The sequence below is a fragment of the Erpetoichthys calabaricus genome, chromosome 6, assembly GCF_900747795.2.
Source record: "Erpetoichthys calabaricus chromosome 6, fErpCal1.3, whole genome shotgun sequence".
NCBI lineage: Eukaryota > Metazoa > Chordata > Cladistia > Polypteriformes > Polypteridae > Erpetoichthys > Erpetoichthys calabaricus.
This window is the reverse complement of record NC_041399.2, coordinates 108766505-108785564: the sequence shown is the minus strand read 5'-3', so window position 1 is coordinate 108785564 and position 19060 is coordinate 108766505. Positions and strand designations below refer to the sequence as shown.

The 19060-nt window shown below is 37.9% G+C and overlaps 1 protein-coding gene across 1 annotated transcript in view; it reads left to right on the top strand.

The window, feature by feature from the left end:
• myripb (myosin VIIA and Rab interacting protein b) overlaps nt 1-19060 on the top strand; it is a 602328-nt gene that overhangs the window by 246354 nt on the left and 336914 nt on the right. Inside the window, 1 exon segment of the mRNA XM_051928763.1 lies at nt 4598-4819. Coding sequence (XP_051784723.1) covers nt 4598-4819 — 222 coding nt within the window.

The following is a 19060-nucleotide window of genomic DNA, read 5'->3' as shown; positions in this document are numbered from 1 at the left end:
TAGTGCCACTCCACTCCACTCCAATGTGCTAGTTGTAACCTGATCTCCTGCATGGATTTTACTCTAATTGCCTTCACTATTTATTACCTGCACTAACACAAAGCCTTACAAACCTTACAATAGAAGCACTATTGCAAAATATCAGGAAATTGAAACAGAAATAACTATTTTTCCCTTTCCTGTCTTCCTGCGCTACCCTTCTATTTTTTTTTCATTGCCTGTGTGTCCTTTTTTATTTTATGATAACTGCTACCTAAACGTGTGGGCTAAAACCTCCCCAGAATCCAAGTAACAAGTCCAGCATCTCTCCTAAAACTGACCTTTGTTCTTTACTCAAGACCAGCTCACTTTTCTACATTTTATTGCATGGAGTTCCGTAGGCTGTCTTTTTAAACAATTGGTCAGTCAGGTTTCGAATTACTGAACCTAAGTGTGTGTGCTTTTTAATTATTGCTGGGCCTAGCAGAGCTGTTAGGACCCTCACACCTCTGTGCATTTCTGACTTGTTGCCTGAGCTTGTAAACCTTCCTGCTGCACCATCCCCCGTCCTTTGTTTTTTGGCTTGCCCTGTTTCATTTAAACCAACTCCTAAACTGGTGCACTTTCTTTCCACCTCAGACATTCTTGCATTAGCACTTTCATACCTTTCACACACTAGCACTTCAATCCTTTCATTTCAGTTGTTCCTTGTTTAACACTAGAATTACCAGAGTCTATGGAAAAAACTCTTAGATCTGGCCCACCTTAAAACCATTCACACCTCTCCACTAGCGTTCTTTGTCCTCTAAATGTGCCGATAAAAACAAGCTGCTAGCAGCTGGCTATTCCATCCCCCCACCGGCTTAGAACGTTCACGAGCATGTCCCAGCTCATGCCTTGATTATCTGGGAGTGAAGTGGAATTTTAGAGTGGAAATAATAGATCATTATTTGCAACACACGCATTTCATGTGTGTTCCGTTTCTACAGTAATCTTTGTAAACGCATTGTTAAAACAAGCTTTCTCATATTTTAGTAATGTTACAAAATATAGGCATAAACTATAGAATGTGTGAAGCATGAAGTCCAAACATCAAATAAATACTTTCACAAAAGGTTCAAGGATGATACGACAGCTTCTGTGGCATAGTGGTAAGATTTGCTGTCTCAGAGCGCAGCAGGCTTACTTTCCCTCAGAGACCTGAGTTCGATTCCCCGTTGAGGAGAAAGTGTTATTTTTTTTTCTTTTTAACCTCAAATGGACATAAAATTTATAAATTGGTATGCACTGTCAGTTAATGAGATCGTTATATTTTCATGTGGGTGGTCCTTTTAAAATATTTTTTAACAATTGATACTGCAATTAACATGAACAAGTGTCCTTATAACTGTTATTTTTAAGATCCATAACACACAGACAGACAGAGCACTGCGTAATAGAGAGAGAGGCAGGCGGAAAAGTCACTAGATATATAAACAAACAGGGAAGGCACATGTACTGAAAGAAAAAAAAAGATCAACATGTGCGTTGATCCTGCTGCACTGAATAAGCTCACGTGCTTTAACATCCAGATCCACGCCCCCCCCCCCCCATCTGACTCTAAGTAACAGCACAAGTACAGACGCAAACCAAGTGTATGTGTGTACTGTATAATAAGAAAAAGAGCAGCTTACTACTGAAAACGGCAAATATAGGAGTGAGTGGGGATCGAACCAGGGACTGTGTCTGTACTTGCGCTGTTACTTGGAGTCAGATCGGGGGTGGGGAGGATGTGGTTGTTAGAGCGCGTGAGCTTATTCAGTGCTGCAGGATCAACACACATGTTGATTGTTTTTTTTCTTTCAGTAATAGCGCCAGCATAAATCCACACTTGATCTGACGCTGCTTGTTTTCAAATAATATTGCATTAGTGAGATGATGTTTTCACATATATTGTCTTTCTTTCAGGTGTGTAATAGAAACCACAGCATAGAGAGAAGTGTGTACATTGTAACAGGTACACACATTGTAAATGTAGGAAAGACGATCCTTGCGTGTGTGTGAACAGTTAGCATTTGAATCTGATGATTGCATATAGCGCTGAAGTTACTGCTCTGTACTATTCTATCCTCTGCATGTCCTGGAGTACAAAAGAAACAGCATACAGCAACATGTGGGGACTGGCAAGATTGGGGAAAAAAAACACGCGGTCACTGATTACAAACCGCAAGATGTAATGCAAATGAATATGAATAATATGAATAATGTTGCATCCGTGCCACAAAGTTTTCCGAAATGTATTATACAGGTCATAAAATGAATAATTCCAAATATCATATATATGTACCTATGTCTGTGTTTTTGGTTTTTTTTTTTTTTTGGACATCATACACCATAAGGTACACACTAATTCAGCATGAGCAGGAACACTCAATAAAACAATAAAAAAAAAAAAAAAAAAATCAAGTGATGATGAGATACGAAGAAGGCAGATTCGCCAGCGTTTGTGTGTCAGCTTTAATCCCTCCAGATGAATGTCCAGTTCCATTGTCTCAAAACACCACTCTGTTTCACTCTGTTTATTCTGTTTCAAATGAAAAATGACAGCGTCCAATCCCTGAGGGGGTGGGGGCTTTTGTATGTATCGTGATCGTGATTTAGAGAGAATAAAAGTTTAAAAAAACTTTTTCAAGTCCTATAAAATGCACACCGTGTGTTAGACGCAAACCAACTGTACAGTATGTGTGTAATTTATAATATTAACAAAAAGAGCAGCTCACTACTGAAAACGGCAAATATAGGAGTGAGTGGGGATCGAACCGGGAACTCTTGATTACAAGTCAGCAAATCTTACCCTTTGCCACTGAAGCTGTTGTCTCTTCCTTGAACCTTTTGTGAAAGTGTTTACTTGATCTTTGGACTTCAGGCTTCATACATTATATAGTTTATGCCTACATTTTGTCATTTACTACTAAAATATGAAAATGTTTGTTTTAAAAATGTGTTTATACAGATTACTGTAGAAACAGAACACACATGAAATGCATGTGTTCCAAATAGCGATTTATTATTTCCTCTCTAAAACTCCAGCAGTTCAGTCACTCCCAGATAATCAAACGAGGCATGAGCTGGGAAAACTTAGTGAATGTTCTGTGACGGTGGGGGATGGAATAGCCGGCTGCTTGCTGCTCGTCTTAATCAGCACATTTAGAAGACAAAAGACGACGCTGGCGGAGAGGTGAGAACGGTTTTAAGGTGGGACGGATCTACGAGTTTTTTCGTAGACTCTGGTAATTCTAGTGTTAAATTCCACACTTTCTTCACTCAGTATCCTTATTCCATTATTCATTTCATGCCCTCTAGTCAACATTTGCCATCCACACTCACCAGCTTCTCTGCTTTCTATCTGATTTGTTTGCCCATGATCAAATTTCAATGCAGCACTGGTTACCTTTTCTAACAGTGGTGAAATATTTATAGGTGTAGCATGTTCTTTAAATACTGGACAGACCTTAGAATTACCTGAAGATTGTGGTGCAGTGGAGAATAACTGAAGGAAACACCCTTGCTGTTTTCCCTTCCCTTCCCTTCCTTTCATCCCTCTCCTTTTGCTTACACTCACATTCCCACTCTGTATCTGAGCACTCACCTTTCTCAGGTAAGTCACCCGCCCATGTTTTAGGGTTCCAGTCAGATCCCATTACTACTGCCCCAACTTTCACCACGGGTAGTTTTCACTCATTTTTTCCCCTACTTTCTTGGCTTTCTACTTTAGCAGTGGGTGTTCTACATGCTAGCACGTCACAATTTTCACATCAACTGTTACATCTTTCAAAATTCTCACACAACATTCCACAACTTTAACTTTCAGTCACTTTGCTATTTTCTTTCTCATACTGATCTTCCTTATTTCCAATAATACAAGATAGTCACGCTCTTATAACAGCAGCTGTCTTCTTTATACCAGATCTGTTTTCCTGATTTTAATCCTTCCAGCCCCATTCCATTTTGTGGCATGCTCAGCTCCGCTTCTATGCAAAATCTCACATCACAACAGCTCTTTAGACTGTTTCTGACTTCTGGTATCAAGAATGTGGTCAAATAGGCAATGGTTATCTCCTGGTCATTGCTCATAAAATTAACTGACCTACCTTAGAGTAAAACAATATTATTGTCAGTCAGTGCCTTTTCTTCTTCCCCCAAAGCTACAGTGAATTTGAATTTCTAAAAATCAATTCCAGAAGGAAGAAAAAATCATAGCACATAAAGATTTTTTGATGAGGTTAATAATCATAAATAACCCCTATCATACATTTTCCACTTTTAATAGTGCAAGATTGATTTTTAAGTAATATTAATTTGTAACATTTACAATCTCCTAAGAAATTTTACATTCCAGCAAATACTGTCCAAAATTGTAAACAGTATTTTGCTTGGATAAAGTGAGCTAATTCATCTTGTCATACTGTCTGCTTAAAGCATATTTACTCTGGACACTAATGCAGCTGGCTCAGTGTCTAGTAATATTCTTTGAAAATATCATCTTTTATTTGTTCCTCTGTCTTCTACATTAGACTGATGATTATTGTTTGTTTAAAGCATTGTTCTGAGGTTTTTTTTTTTTTTTTCTCCCCTTCAGTGAGATGAAACAGGCACTCGAAGAAGAAGGCAGCAAATGCTCAATCCTCTCCAAACAGACCAAGTTTAATGAGCGATGCTGCATTCGCTGCTGCTCCCCATTCACATTTTTAATTAACACCAAACGACAGTGCTTGGACTGCAAATTCAATGTCTGCAAGGGCTGCAGCAGCTACAGCAAGAAGGAAAAGGCATGGATCTGCACAGTGTGCCAAAAAAGCAGGTTTGTGATTTGATAACATGGCATGTCCAGCAGCACCCTCACTTTGAGTGTTCATGGAGTTTCTTTGTTTTGAAGTATGGTTTTAAGAATCATGTTATGAAGTGTGCTATTTTGAAAGCTTTTAGATGGATTAAGGGTGGTGTTCTACAATGTATTATACTTGGTAAGCTCTTGCAAAATTTAAAGCCATACATCTGATTTTTTTTTTTTTTTTTCCCCACAAAAAGTTAAAGATGTGGTGTTCTTCTAGGAATTTGTATTCTCACTATCAGGCAGTTTTATAGACAGCAGTGTCAGACATTGCTTCTTGAGCGTATCTAATTTTATTACTGATTGAAATTTATATTTGGGTTTCGTTATGGCCATTGTTTGTAAATTTGTATATTGTGCAGTTCCCCAGTAGAGTTTGGGTTAGAGATCAAAGGGAATGGTGGGTCAGATGGATTTTCCTAATGAGCCTACGATATTTACCTTTCCTTTCTTGCTTTCTGACAATTGCTTATGTACATAAACAATAGTATGTTTCTAACTTACATTTTATTTGTTTTTCTATTTGTTCCAAGCTTTTCTCTTGAAAGAGTATTATGCTAAAAACAAAATTTAGCAATATTTAATAACAGTTGACATCTATACCAGCAAACTCTAAATACGCCACAGGTTGGTTTGGAGTAATACAAGACTAACTGGCACTTGTCTTTTGTTTTGAAACTTTTCTCTACCAGTGTTGTAACACACCAAAAATATCTGGACCTCATTTACATTAAGCTGGACTAACCATTGTTTCCTATGTTGAGTTTTTCAGTATTCTAAGAAAAGTGGAAAACTTGGGGGGGGACCTTGTATTACGGACTCTGTAATGGAGGTGACTGTTCCAGTGTTTGTGGAGTTTCTTGTCCTTGTAAAAGGCTCTTTTAAAACCAGTGCAAATAGGGGATTAGTCGGGTGTTTCATATTACCTTTTATTTGAACTTGAAGGTAAACCAGAGACCTAAATAAAAAGTAAGCAATATTAATTCCACTATGGATATAATTGCTTACTTAGCACGGAAAGTATCCAACATATATAAAACCAACAGAAAATGACAAATGTCATTCCAATGTAAAAACAGAACTAAGAGCTCAGTTTGTTTAAGTGCTTCTTTTGCTTATGTCTCTCTCCATAATTTACTATTGGGAACTTTGGAGTGACTGTTGATAACACTGTTTTAAATCAATGACTCCTGCAGACAGAGAAAGCATACTTACTCCATGCAGAGATAGCCCTGGCTGGGATTTGATCCCATGGCTCTAGCAGTCGTGCTAACTATGACATCACTATGCAATGTTACAGTGAATTTGCTTTAATTACACTTAAGTAATATAACTTAACAAAGGTAAATTTCTTACTGTTATGACCAAGGCCTTTATATGGTGATGTTTAGGAGCACTAGAGTGTCAGTTTGGAAACACACTTTAACAAGCTTAATGACAGAACTGGCCAAAACAGTGGGTGTTGCACCCAGCTTTATATATTTTTATTTTATTAATTTTCATTGTAATCATTCCATACAAACAGATCCATTTATAACCCAACAAATTTGAAAACAAATCAAACCCCATCCCTGAGAAGGAGAGCTTAGCTAAAGGAAAATTTCTTTAAGCTTTTTAATAAGGCAACATTAGACAAAAGAAGGGGAGAAGTAAATATCTATATAAATAAGAGATGGAGAAGGGAGTTAAATACAATAATAGTTAATTCTCTTATTCTAAAATAATATTGATTAAATCCTGCCAAGTTTTGAAAAAATTTTGTACAGATCCTCTAACTGAAAATTTGATTTTTTCCAATTTCAAATAATATAAAACATCAGTTTCCCACTGACTTATAAGAGGAGAATTAGGATTCTTCCAATTTAACAAAATAAGTCTGCGTGCCAAGAGTGTAGTGAATGCAATCACCGTTTGTTTGTCCTTCTCCAATTCAAGTCCATCTGGAAGGACACCAAACACAGCTGTTAGTGGGTTAGGAGGGATTGTGATACTAAGGCTGTCTGAGAGGCACTTAAAAATTTTTGTCCAAAATGATGTTAGTTTGGTGCAGGCCCAGAACATGTGACCCAGTGAGGCAGGAGCTTGGTTGCAGCGCTCGCAGGTTGGATCCTGGCCTGGAAACATTTTGGACAGTTTTAAGCGAGACAGATGAGCTCGATATATAATTTTTAGTTGAATAATTCTATGCTTTGCGCATATAGAACTCGAGTGAATTCTCTGCTTTGCTACCTTCCACTCCTTTTCTGATATATTGATTAAGAGATCTTCTTCCCAATGTCCTCTTGGATCTTTGAAAGGTAGGGACTCTAATAAGATTTTATATATTGCGGAAATAGTGTTTGTTTCCTCGGAATTGAGCAGTATTTTTTCCAGCATTGTGGAGGGTGCAAGGTGGGGGAAATCGGGCAATTTCTGTTTAACAAAATTTCTAATTTGAAGATAGTAAAAGAAATGTGTAGCTGGGAGGTTAAATTTTGAACGTAATTGTTCAAAAGATGTAAATATGTTGTCTATATAAAGATCTCTGAGCATTTTAATCCCAAAACTTTTCCAGGTATTAAAAACTGGATATACTTGCGAAGGTTGAAAGAGGTGGTTCCCTTGCAAAGGTGCCACTGATAAAAGATTTTCCATCTTAAAATGCTTCCTAATTTGGTTCCATATTCTGAGTGAGTAAAGCACAATTGGGTTATTAGTATATTTGCGATAACTTTCATTTATTGGAGAGCAAAGCAGGGAATATAAAGAAGTACTACAGGATTTTACTTCTATTGCAGACCAAGCCCGTGTATGTGCATTTATTTGTGTCCAGGTTTTTATGGCTTGTATGTTTGCTGCCCAGTAATAAAACTGAAAATTAGGTAAAGCCATGCCACCTTCTGCCTGAGGTCTTTGTAGGGTCGCTCTTCGGATACGTGGGTGTTTTGAGTTCCAAATGAATGAGGTTATTATTGAATCTAACTGTTTAAAAAACGATTTATTGATATATATTGAAATGTTTTGAAATAAAAAGAGAAGTTTAGGAAGGATATTCATCTTAACACTGTTAATTCTTCCGGCTAGAGTGAGATGAAGGGTTGACCATCTATGCAAGTCTTGCTTAATTTTTTCCATACAGACGCCAAAATTTTGTTGATAAAGAGCTTTATGTTTACTTGTGATATTTACCCCTAGGTATTTAAACTGATCTGCTATGGTAAAAGGTAGGGTGTCTAATTTAATATTATATGCTTGTGAGTTCACTGGAAAGAGTATACTTTTATTCAGATTAATTCTAAGACCAGATATCTTTTGAAATTCTGTTAGTGCTGTTAAAACAGCAGGGACAGTGCTTTCTGGGTCCGATATATATAAGACCATATCATCTGCATATAGAGAAATTTTCTGTTCCAGTCCTTCTCTGACAATCCCCTTTATCTGATGAGAATTTCGGCAGTGAACCGCCAGTGGTTCAATAGCGATTGCAAACAACAGTGGCGACAAGGGACATCCTTGTCTGGTACCACGTTCTAGTTTAAAGTAGTCTGAGCAAATTTTATTAATACAAACTGAAGCTTCTGGACTGGTATACAGTAGTTTAATCCAAGCACAAATATTCGGGCCAAACCCAAATTTCTCCAATGCAGTGAAAAGGTAATTCCATTCGATCATGTCAAATGCCTTTTCTGCGTCTAATGATAGTAATATCTCTGGGGTGTTTGATTTTGCTGGTGAATATATAACATTAAACAAGCGTCGGAGATTTGAAGATAGATGTCGGCCTTTAATAAATCCAGTTTGATCTTGTGATATTACCGAGGGCAGCACTTTCTCCATCCTTCTAGCTAGGATTTTTGAGAGTATCTTAACATCATTATTCAGGAGTGAAATTGGTCTATATGATGCACATTGTAACAAGTCCTTATTTTGTTTAGGAAAGATGGTGATTAATGCTTGTCGAAATGTTTGAGGTAGTATTTGGTGGTCTTTAGCTTCTGTAAATGTTACCAATAAGAGTGGAGCTAGCTGAGTGGAGAATTTCTTATAAAACTCTACGGGGTAACCATCAGGGCCTGATGATTTCCCGCTTTGTAGTGACTTTATAGCGTCTAGTAATTCTGTTAGCGTTAGAGGTTTATCTAGTTCCTCAGCACTTAAAGCATCTATTTGTGGTATTTGTGAATTATCCAGAAATGCATTAGATTGCGTGTTGTCTTCTTTGGGCTCAGTGGAATATAAAGACTTATAGTAATCTCTAAATGTGTGAATTATTTTATTATGGTCGATGATTTCTTCTCCATTCTTGTTGGTGATTACTGGTATTGCATTGGGAACTTCTTGTTTATGAATTTGTTGAGCTAAAAGCTTATTAGCTTTTTCTCCGTGTTCATAGTAATGCTGTCTAGACTTATAAATAAGTTGTTCAGTTTCTTTAGTTGTTAAGATGTTAAGTTCTGTATGCAAGGCCTGCCTTTTCCTGTGAAGAGCTTCACTTGGACGCCTGGCTTGTTCTTCATCTATTCTAGTAATTTCATTTCTTAGCTCTGACACTTTCTTGGTTTCTAATTTATTTCTATGGGAAAGATATGAAATAATCTGGCCTCTTAGGAAGGCCTTTAGAGTTTCCCAGAGTGTTCCTGCAGAAACCTCTGTAGACGTGTTTGTCTCTAGGAAGAAGCTGATTTGTTTGGATATAAATTCTGTGCAGTTCTCGTCTGCCAATAAAAGAGGGTTAAGACGCCATCTGCGAGGTGAGTACGAGGGGCTTATTGATTTTAGCTCCAAGACTAGAGGGGCATGGTCAGAGATAACAATTGTGTCATATTTGCATGATTTAATTGTAGGCAGGAAATTATTATCTATAAAAAAATAATCAATTCTTGAGTAGCTATAATGCACTGGTGAGTAGAACGAGTATGTTCTTGAGTTTGGGTTAAGAAACCTCCAGGGGTCTGATAAGTTGTGATCATTTAAAAACTGTGTAATTATCTTTGCAGTATTAGATGTCGTCCCCCCTGTCACAGGAGTCCTATCTAAGAGTGGATTTAAAACACAATTAAAGTCCCCAGCCATTATAATTTTATGAGTGTTCACACTGGGAATGGATGCAAATAGATTTTGCATGAATTCCTTATCATCAACATTGGGTGCATAAACATTTATCAAAATCATTTTACTGTTATATAAGTTGCCCATGACCATCACATATCTCCCTTCAGGGTCCGACACTACCTCTGATGCTACAAATGGAACTGTTCTATGTATGAGAATTCCCACCCCTCTAGTTTTCTTTATAAAGCTAGAATGGAACATTTGGCCAGTCCAGTCTTTTTGTAATCTGAACTGATCCTTGGTTAGTAAGTGGGTCTCCTGTAAAAAATACTATTTTAGCGTTTAAGCCTGTTAGGTGAGAGCATACTTTCTTTCTCTTTAATTCGTGATTCAGGCCTTTAACATTCCAGCTCACAAAGTTAACTGTCCCATCATGGAGACATTGATTCTGAGTTTTTAATGTCATTTTATAGTTTTAATTGGTAATATGGCAGTTTTAATCTTAGTTTCAAGATTCCCCAGGAGTTGTTGCATGTTAGCCTGTTGCTGCATTGATATTTATAATTATAAGGATTATAAGAATAGATTAGATATAACCTGCTCTCCTTCTCTCCCCCCTTTATCCCCCCACCCCCCCATTTTGCCTCCCCACATGAGGCTAGACCCCACTTCGCGATGTTCCAGTCCTCTGACATACGAAGAGACAGAGCACGTCCAAAACAAAACAAACCCCACCCTGCAGCGGCGTTACAGAATTAAAACAGAGATATCTTTTACAGTTAAATCCTTAATACTATCTGCCGAAAATGTTCTCATTAACAATATTTAATCTTGAAATAATCTTCAGCGCTTTTAAGTTAAGATATTAAGGTTAAAAAAAAAAAAAAAAAAAAAAAAACAACCCTGGGAGTGATTTTAAAAACTAGTCCAGGATAAACCTGGTAATTCATACTGTAATAGTATAATGGTAATTGTACAAGCATTAAACCAAGGGTATGAAGTTAAACAGTCTACTTTAAAGTATAGTAAAATAAAAAAAATAAATAAATAAATTAAAAAAAAAAAAAAAGAAAAATAAAAAAAAAAGAAAATAAATAAAAAAATAAATAAATAAAACGAATCCTACTTTAATCACTTCCACATTTTCACACTCACGTCTATAACTCTATAACTCTGATTAAAACATAAACATATAACATATAAAGTCCAGATAAAAAAAAAATTAAAAAAAAGAGAATAAGAGATGTATAATTATAATACCAGTCTCTTTAAACATGGATCCAGCGATCAGATCATGGGTCTTTCCCGTGCCTTGATAGAATACGGCTCTTTAATTTTAATTAACTTTCAAAAAAAAGTGTCGGAAACAGCTTCTTTAATTCTTTTTCAGCTTCTTCTTTGCTGAAGAAAATATAATGTCCGTCTTGAACTTCCACTTTCAGTTTGGCAGGATACAAGAGGCTGTATTTGATATCGGCTTCCCGTAGCATCCTTTTAATGTCGTTGTAGGATCTGCGTTTTGCAGCTGTTGATGGTGAGAAGTCGGGAAAAATACGAATAAGATTATTTTCGAATATAATCTCTTGCTTGTGTCTGAGAAGTGCCATCACATCAAGCTTACATCTTAGTCGTTCGAAGCGGACAATAAAAGACCTAGATTTAAAGGCGCTTGGTATCTTTGTGCGATAAGCCGTGGCTATCTCATTGTCGAGTTTAAAGTCATCTCCAATTATTTTAGACAGTAATTCTACTGCAAATTTCACTGGGCTTGAGCTTCTCGTTTCTCAGGTATACCCTCAATTCTTATATTATTTCTTCTGCACCCATCCTCCAGGGCTGCAAGTCTGTCTCCAAGTTTTTTGTATTCCGAGTTCGCAGCTGTGGCTTTTTCATCGGCGTTAGATGCCATTTGTTCCGCTGTTTCCACTCGAGCCGTGAGTCCCTGCTTAACGTCTTCCAGCTGGTCTGAAACGTCATTAATATGATCATCAAGCCTTTTCAGTTTGGAGTTAGTTTCTTCAATGTGTTCCACTAATTTCTCCAACATGGCTTTAAAGTTCACGTCGAAACGTTCAAATAGACGCGTTTCCTTATCTTTGTTATCCTTCTTGAGCTCAGTGGCCACCTTCTTAAGATCATTTGTGTTATCTTTCTTAAGCTCCTTCATGGCCGTAACCATGGCAGTGGCCAGTGTAGTGTTCATCTCTTTCTGTGTAGCTATCTGTGTAGCGATCATCTCTTTCAGTTCGGACAGTTCGCTTCTGCTTTCGTGCTCCGCAAGTGAAAATGCAGCTCCTGTTACAGGCTCGCGATGAGTAGATGAGAGCACGTCCTGCAGAGCCCTTTCTAGTCTCGAATGATCCTCAGTAATCGGCGATCCCTCGCGACCTGTATCACTTGCGCCTTCGCTCCCATTTTCACTCTCGACTGGAGACGATACAATGGAGCGGGGCCCCAGGAATTCTGCGCACTCTTCTGCCTGTTCCAGGTCAGTCTCCGTGATGCCATACCTTACACCTGCACTCAGGCCGGAAGTCTGTCCGGACTTCGATGCAGCTTTAAGTTTCTTTTCCGGTTCTTTAAACAAACCATACAATATCTGTTGACCGCCATAGTTCACTACTGCATTTTTTGACATTAATGGTGTTGATATGCTTGATGTGCTGTCCAGCAACAGAATACAGTGTTCTACCAGAATGTAAGATGATACAGTATTTTAGGTGTTTGATAAACTTTGATTGCAGAGCTTTAGTAATTTTAATAGTTGTGAGATGTGGCCGGCTGTTCATCCTGGCCAATACCCCCAAGCTACCAGGTGGAGCCCTCCCTGCAGCATGGAGGTGCCCCGAAGGCCAGCAGTGAATTATGGACATTGGAATTTTCCTTTACAGCCCTGCTGGATACCACGGGGGCCACTAGAAGGCACTGCAGGGAGGAGCAGCGATTATTTGCACTACACCCCGGAAGTACGTCCGAGTCACATGGACAAGAGGAATGATGTACTTCCGGGATGAAAAGAAGAGTTTTTATCTGACCCGGAAGTGTTCCTAGTCACATGGACAGAGAGAGAGAAACACTTCCAGGTCAAGGACTAAAAAAGGACTGTGGGAAATCCCAGACGCTGAGCTGGGTGGAAGGGTGGCAACGCGTCTGGGAGTGTGGAGGATTGGTTATTATTTATTATTGGTTATTGTATATGAGTAGTGTGGAGAGGAGGGTGCTTTGTGCATGTAATTATAATAAATTCAATATTTTGGGTTTTACCTGGTGTCTGGTGTTTGATCGGAGGGTTCAAGGGAGTGATAGCTCCCCCTATCTGTCACACAGTTCAGAAAGAGAACTGGTAAAATTAGGCAGGTGAGAGTGGTAGTTACATACATCAGAAATGTGCTGCGACTTTGAGTCCTAATAGCATAACAATTTTAAGTACACTTGTGGAACTTGGGAAGATTAAGTCATCAGAGATTTTTCTTGACATTTTTAGTTCATTAAACTTTATTAGCTCGAATTAGATACAGGCAGTGATAACACTATTTTATTTAAGAGTCTCAGACTAGTGAAACTGATCTAACTTCAAGATGCAAATTTGATCCTTGTCTTATGAGTAGAAGTAAAAGCATTTTATCAATTTTCGTAATTTAGAAAACTACTACTTCACTAGTATTTTGGAGAGCTCATGAGCTGTCAGAACTCATTAGGTGGTGGCGGCGTAAGATGGCATTCAGGCAGAGATCGGCATGCAATTCTCAGGAAAGGCAGAAATGTTGGAAATGCTGGTCAACAGTGAACTTGTGAAAAGAAATTGATTTGACAGAGGTGGATCAATATTTGTAACAAATCTTGTATGTTACATGATCATCCACATACATGGATAAGCAGTGGGTTGTCAGTTAATGTTAAAGCAAGCTGTATTCATGCAACTTGTACATCATTTCCCCCATGTGTGGATGAGCATGTATTGCAATCAGTATTATTGTATTAATACTTGGGTGATCATGGGTGCAAACCTTATTGTTGTAACCAGTACATTACTCTGAAGATAAGAAGGCAGGATGGGTGATTGGCAGTGAAATGTCACAGGTATGCTGATCTCGCCATTCCACAAACCCCAGGAACCATTTCCATTATATTTTAAAAGCCCAGCAAGGCTCAAGAAGGCAGACTGAGGCTCCATGGGCATTAGATTAATAGAGCCTCACAGAAGATAAGGGGGCTATAATGGAAAGATGTACGGCACAGTGGAAAATGATCAGGACACTGATAAAGTAAACTTGACTTGAGAAATAGCGCCGTGGCTAGCTTCAGTATAACTTTTACTTTAAGAGATATTTCCTATTGCTATAACAGTGGAAAAGTTTTTTATCTTGAGCAGATTTGCGGGGAAAGATGGAGCCTATATCAGCAATCCTATGACTCAAGGCATGACCTATCCCTAGATTATTCATTGTTAAATAAACATACCCAATTTGGGCTTTACTCTCATTTGATATATGTATGTCTTTGTTTTTCAATCTTGATGAATGTTACACTGTTATTCTTTATGTTGTGAAGTTTCAATGATTACTTGCAGCTTAGTGCAACAACCTACCTTATGTATTTTCCTTGATGATAATTATTATCTTTGTGGTGAAGCTGTATTATTTGTAGTTTTTTAATACTAAGTGTGATAATTTCAAAGAAAACTACATCACTTTGCAGCTTGAGCTTTATTCTCAAAACTGAATTCTTACTCCTAACTGTAAATAAGAGTGTGATAATTCATAAATCTTTCTCATGTCCTACTCTGGGGGTGGAATACATTTTTATCCTAGTCTGACCTTTTGTGCAATTCCTAGGAGTAATTCTCAGATGCTTAATAAATATGAGCACAGATTTTCTTGTAGGATAACTTTGAATAAGAAAGCTCTACTGAGCCTAAACAAAGAAGGCATTGGACAGGTTTTTCAATCTAACTAGGGCTATAAACCGGAAGGATAAGGATATTGATTTTTGAAGCAATCAAATTGGTTGCTGCTTAAGTTATTTATGGCACGGACAATTACTATAGTATAGCAGTGGGTAAACTGATAGAAATATGACTCATTCTAGCTGACCTAATGCTTGTCTTTGCTACCACAAACAAAATGAAACATTGCACAACCAGAAGATGAAATGTTTATCAAGAGTCAATCCTAGATTCTTGAATCAAAAGTCGCACAAAAACCAACGGTCGAAATCAAAGATTCTATAAACGACAAAATCAAACAAGAAAGCACACATCAGCAAGATTGATCAGTACATTTGTTATCCAATTTTGAATACTGGGAAGTGTATGGAGCTGACCTTTATACCCTTTGGCCATTACCGTGCTGTAACACTATTGGAATGGAAGAACCGGGTGAGAGAGCATCACTGAGGCAGTACCTCCCCTGGGATGCTAGGGGTAGCCTTCCTGGATGGCTGCGGCACCACTGATTCCCGCAGGGCACGGTGGGAGTTGGAGTTTGGTGCAGCCCTGTTGGGTTCCGTTGGGGCCGCCAGGAGGAGCGGAGAGCCATTCAATGGATTTCCACCACACCTGGGAGTGATTCAAGGTAATCCTGATGAACCAACTAGTGTCTCTTCCTGTCTGTGTCAGGGTAGCTGTTCACGCCCCACTGGTCAAAACCATTAACCTCCAAACATGCCTGCAGTGTGACCTTGGATGTTATCCATAGCAATTGCATATAAACTGCTGTAACAAATAGAGGCACTGTCGACCCCTTGAACCCTCAGACCAGACGTCAGACACCAGATAAAAGTCCAATAATATTTATTTGAACAAATACATGCACAAAGCACCCTTCTCTCCACAATACTCCTAAACTACACAGTAACTAATCAATAATCAATCCTCCATTCCCAGACGCGTTGCCACCCTTCCACCCAGCTCAGCTCAACGTCTGGGATTTCCCACAGTCCTTTTATAGTCCTTGACCCGGAATTGTTTCGCCTCTCTCTGTCCATGTGACCGCGAACACTTCCGGGTCAGATAAAAGCTCCTTTTCTTCAACCCGGAAGCACGTCGTTCCTTCTGGTCATGTGATCAGGACGTACCTCCGGGTTATAGGGCATGTAGCATTCCGTAAGCCTCCCTACAGCGGCTCCTGGTGGTCCCCATGGTATCCAGCAGGGCTGTTTATATAAACTACATGGTCCATGAGGCCCTGCTGGAATTTGGGGAGCCTCCATACTGCTGGGAGGGCTCCACCTGGCAGTTTGGAGGTGTGGGCCGGAGTGTATGGCCGGCCATCCTTCACACCGCTAAGCAACCTTTTTGAAAATACTGCACAAAATTATGGCATCCATGAGAAAAAATGAAATGCAAAAACAGATCATGACATCTGAAATATAAGACCTGGTTTACATCTATGAACTGTAAACTATTTTGCACAGGACTCTGCCAGCAGTAGATTCTTCTGTACCAGCTTCCATATGGAACGTAGCCTGATGAGATACCCTGGCACATTAAGTACTGAAGGTGAGATGGAGGAAATCTCCAGTAGTGCTAGTTTGAAGCTGTAAAGACATTCAAATAATGATTTTAGTCACCGAGTGATATATTAAGTTTTGGGTCATTAATCTTTGTTTCACACAAAAATAAATTGCAAATCAGGAGGGCAATTTTTTTTTTACCATCACATGTCTAAAATAACAAAGAATATTTGAGACTGCCCACTTCTGAGCTCTATAAAGATTAGTTTTTCAAATAGAATTTATTAATTGTACAAGAAAATAAAGCAATTATTACACACTGCAAAACAAGACATTCTTATTACAAAAATGGAAAAAAGCTTAATATACTCCTGTTTTAAAGACCATAATTAAAAGAATTTCAGAAATGAAATTTCATAAATCAACAATATAGAAAGAGCCAAAGTTAGTAAAAATATAGAATAAAGAACATTAAAAGATACATTTGTCTTTGGCATGTAAGTGAAATGATGAGAAAATTGATATAACCCTAACTCCAAACATAAATGTATAATAGATAAACCTTTAACATTTCAGAAAATTATGGATCTCTACATAAAGGGAAATCTGCTGGCCCTGAGTAGTATCCAGTTTAACTTTATAAATATGCAATCTGTATTAAAGACAAAAAAAAGCTTCTATAGTTAAACACTGTACCAGGTACCAATTTGTATGGGATATTTATTTATTATAATGTAATATGTAGTATATTAATAGAGGTACTTGAAGTATTGCTATTTTTGGATGTAGAAAAAGCCTTGGACATGATTGATTGTTTCGTCATGGCAGGTCCTATGGCGACCATATATTCCCTTTTTCTAGAACATTACTAAAATCCCATGCACATGCAACTCTATTTTAACACTTCCTTCCCCCTTTCCTTCTTTATCTGTAACCTCAGCCAATTAAAAAGAGTGAAAGAACAAGCAGGAGAAAGAGCTACACATTTAATTATAACAGGCCACGTGTCTGTCTCAATATGGCTGCAAATACAGAGTTGTCTTCATCATGGAGAAATGGTAATTGAGAGATGTGGATCTCTCTTCTTGGTCAGATGGTGAGAGGGGGTGGGAGGGTAAACCTTCTCTTTTACTAGTTAAACTTCTTTTCATATATCTTTAGACCAATGAGTGCAGGCAACTCACTTAGTTCATCCAATTCCATTTCAGCCACAATCCAATTCCAATAACCAACAGAATAAGCCAACTTGTCTCATTCTGGGCCATTCACCAGTTAAAGTGCTTAGGGTACAACTCATCCCCCTGTTGTTGTTTTCAGTTGTAGCTTGTCCCTGCCAGCTAGAGAGTTTATAGCCTTCCTGCAAGGATGGCTTATAGGCTCATGTGATTTCTAAATTAAGTTATAACAAAGCCCTTTTGCAAACTGATTTGATGCATGCTCCAATTCCCCTGCCACAGGTTTGACATCCTGAACCATTACTTAATACTATGTCCTAAAGACCAAGGGTGTTGTATTTTAATGCTTGCCTAACCAACTGTTCTTACCAGTAAAGTAAAAATGCTTCTTGAAACACTATCTATTATTACATTTGGTTTGTCCAAATTCTTGACTCTAACATTACAAATAATAGCATGCAAATGCTAGATATATATATTTTTTCTCTCCACTACAGTTAGCGATGGTTTTTAATTTTTTCTCTGGCCTTTCTGCAGCTAGAAATCTAATTTCAGTCTCCATTTTTTTCCCACTCAAGGAATCTAATTCTGTAATCAGAGTTTTAAAGAAAGCTTTCGTTTTGTAGTTCATTTTTATTACCATTTATTCCAAAGCCTTTTTTTTTTTTTTTTTTTATAACAGATATTGCAATTTTTTTGAGTCAACATTGCCCATCTCCATTGAAATCTTCCAATGACGTACTGTGTTTGCGCTTCTTATGATGTCGTAATGTGCACTGGTGTAAAGATTCCCCAAGCATTCATTCAGTACCCGTGGTTGGACCCAATTTATAGCAAATTTCCTTTTGATAATTCATTTATGGTTTTATAAACAAACTCTGCTTTTTGACTGATTTTTTTCAGTTTGTGTTTTAACTCTGCCAATTATTTTCTTGGCTTGTAGTTTTGACCTTCGCTTTGCTGTATGACTCCATTCTTTCTCCTGATCCTCACTCACTCTTTTCTGCCCTCTTTGCAGTTAGTATATGGGCAGAGTTGAATGAAATTACTTATTCATTGCATTATGCAAATGTAGTTTTGGACCCAATATGTATCAAACTATTAAACTCTGTTTATTTAAAAAGTTTAATGTATTAATTTTAAAATGTCATCACATTTTATTTACAATTGTCATAGAACCTCATGATATCTAAAGAAACGTAAGGTAAGAACTTTAACAAAAATACTACTTTATTCAGGTGACATAATGCTTTATATTACTAACATGTACTAATCTCTTTCAAATATTTTAAGCTAATAGTAACACCTACAAAAGCAAATTCCTGGAGTGAGTCAAGTTGTACCATGAACCAGATTAACTTTGTGAAGGGATGGAATGTACGTAACAGTCCAGCAGTGTGTAAAACTGAGAAGCTGGAGAATGGTGCTCAGCCTTGTATCAGAGGTTACAGTTTGTACTCGTAAAGCTGTTCTATCAGCTGGGGATTAAGGAATTCTGTAACCCAAAGTTCAGCTGGTTTGGTTTTGGGGCTGGTACTAAAGGCAAAGTCCA